This window comes from Quercus suber, unplaced genomic scaffold, assembly GCF_002906115.3.
Source record: "Quercus suber isolate HL8 unplaced genomic scaffold, Cork oak 2.0 scaffold_803, whole genome shotgun sequence".
Lineage (NCBI taxonomy): Eukaryota > Viridiplantae > Streptophyta > Magnoliopsida > Fagales > Fagaceae > Quercus > Quercus suber.
This window is the reverse complement of record NW_027070238.1, coordinates 105,498-106,931: the sequence shown is the minus strand read 5'-3', so window position 1 is coordinate 106,931 and position 1,434 is coordinate 105,498. Positions and strand designations below refer to the sequence as shown.

The 1,434-nt window shown below is 39.2% G+C and overlaps 1 protein-coding gene across 1 annotated transcript; it reads right to left on the bottom strand.

Moving 5' to 3' along the window:
• Positions 1-277: 277 nt before the first annotated feature.
• On the bottom strand, positions 278-736 carry LOC112021109 (extensin-3). Its single transcript, XM_024053682.1, has one exon. It carries the CDS (start codon positions 734-736, stop codon positions 278-280), a length of 459 nt encoding a protein of 152 aa, XP_023909450.1.
• Positions 737-1,434: the final 698 nt, after the last annotated feature.

Sequence of the window (1,434 nt, the reverse complement as noted above, 5' to 3'; positions counted from 1 at the left end):
ATCTTAATAGAAGGTAAATCCTGAGTTCAAACTTTCATGAGCAATGGCTTGATGTTCAATTGGTTTGAAAACTGTTGCTTTCTATGGTCTGAACTCACTAAGACTCTATGACTAAAATCAGACTTAACCCATCTAGCTACCTGATAGTGCACCTGCAGAGTGCAGACCCCTCATTCTTTAGCCCTCGGATAGCCTATTGATTGGAAAAGAAAAGAAAATCACTTTGATCATGTACTTTTACATCATGAATCACTCTCTACTCTCTGTGTTAACTCAATCATGAAAGCCGATGCCTTGGTGGAGGTGGTGCATGCAAAGGCTGTGAGTGTTTTGGAGAGTAGGGAGGCCTAGGACTAGGTGGTGGTGGAGAATAGAAGTAGAACGATGATGGTGGTGGAGGAGAGTAGAAGTAGAACGATGATGGTGGTGGTGGAGAGTAGAAGTAGAAAGATGATGGTGGTGGGGGAGAGTAGAAGTAGAACGATGATGGTGGTGGTGGAGAGTAGAAGTAGAAAGATGATGGTGGTGGAGGTGGTGGTGGAAATCTAGGGGGCACAAAATGTGGAGGTGGTGGGTATATAAACTTTGATATAATTGGTGGACTCCTGTGATTGCTGTAGTCATGACTACCATGGTGTTTGGATTGAGTAATAGAGAGGTAATAAAGAGAAGGGTATGAGTAAAGAAGCGTAAATGAGTTGAAAAGAAACACAAGTAGAAGTACCAAACTCCACATTGGTGTTAGATTGGAATTCATGACTTTAGTTTAAGGAAGAGCTTTGTAACTGTTGTAAAGATTGAAGACAAATTTATAGGCCAATAGAAAGAAAGCGGTTTTATTAAACAAGTCTGTAAAGTAGGAAACTAGCACTAAAAAGCAGAGTCACGTGGACCCATATACGGTGTTTGGTCAACTAAGAAAATAAATTTTCCGGAAGAAGGTAATCAATGCCTCTGCAACTGAACCACCTCCCAACTTTTTGGGCGTGCATAGTGCTGCTTGTGCTTAATTTCTTACCTGTTTGTTCGGCGGGAACGTGGATTTGAACTTTTGCTTCCGCATTTTGTGGTCTAATTTGGATCTTATAGTCTTATCTAGATGAAGGTTAGACATAGTTGCATTGACATTGAGTGTCAAGCTCAATGCTCATCATGTATTTGGCCCATAATGGAGCACCAACTATTTTATCTTTTTGTTGTTATAATCATATTAGCACAAAATAAAGACAGGCATGATAGAGGTTTGGAGCTGATTACAAGATTGGGCCCCAAAACTTTATAAGATTTATGATTTTACCATTAGATTTATGGGGAATCGGTAAATTAATGTTAGTGGCCAAAATAATTAAGCTTTTGGGGGGTTGTAATAGAATAAATGATAGGTATAGATATGAGTTTTTTTTATTAGAAGTGTCACGACTACAATATTTTCAC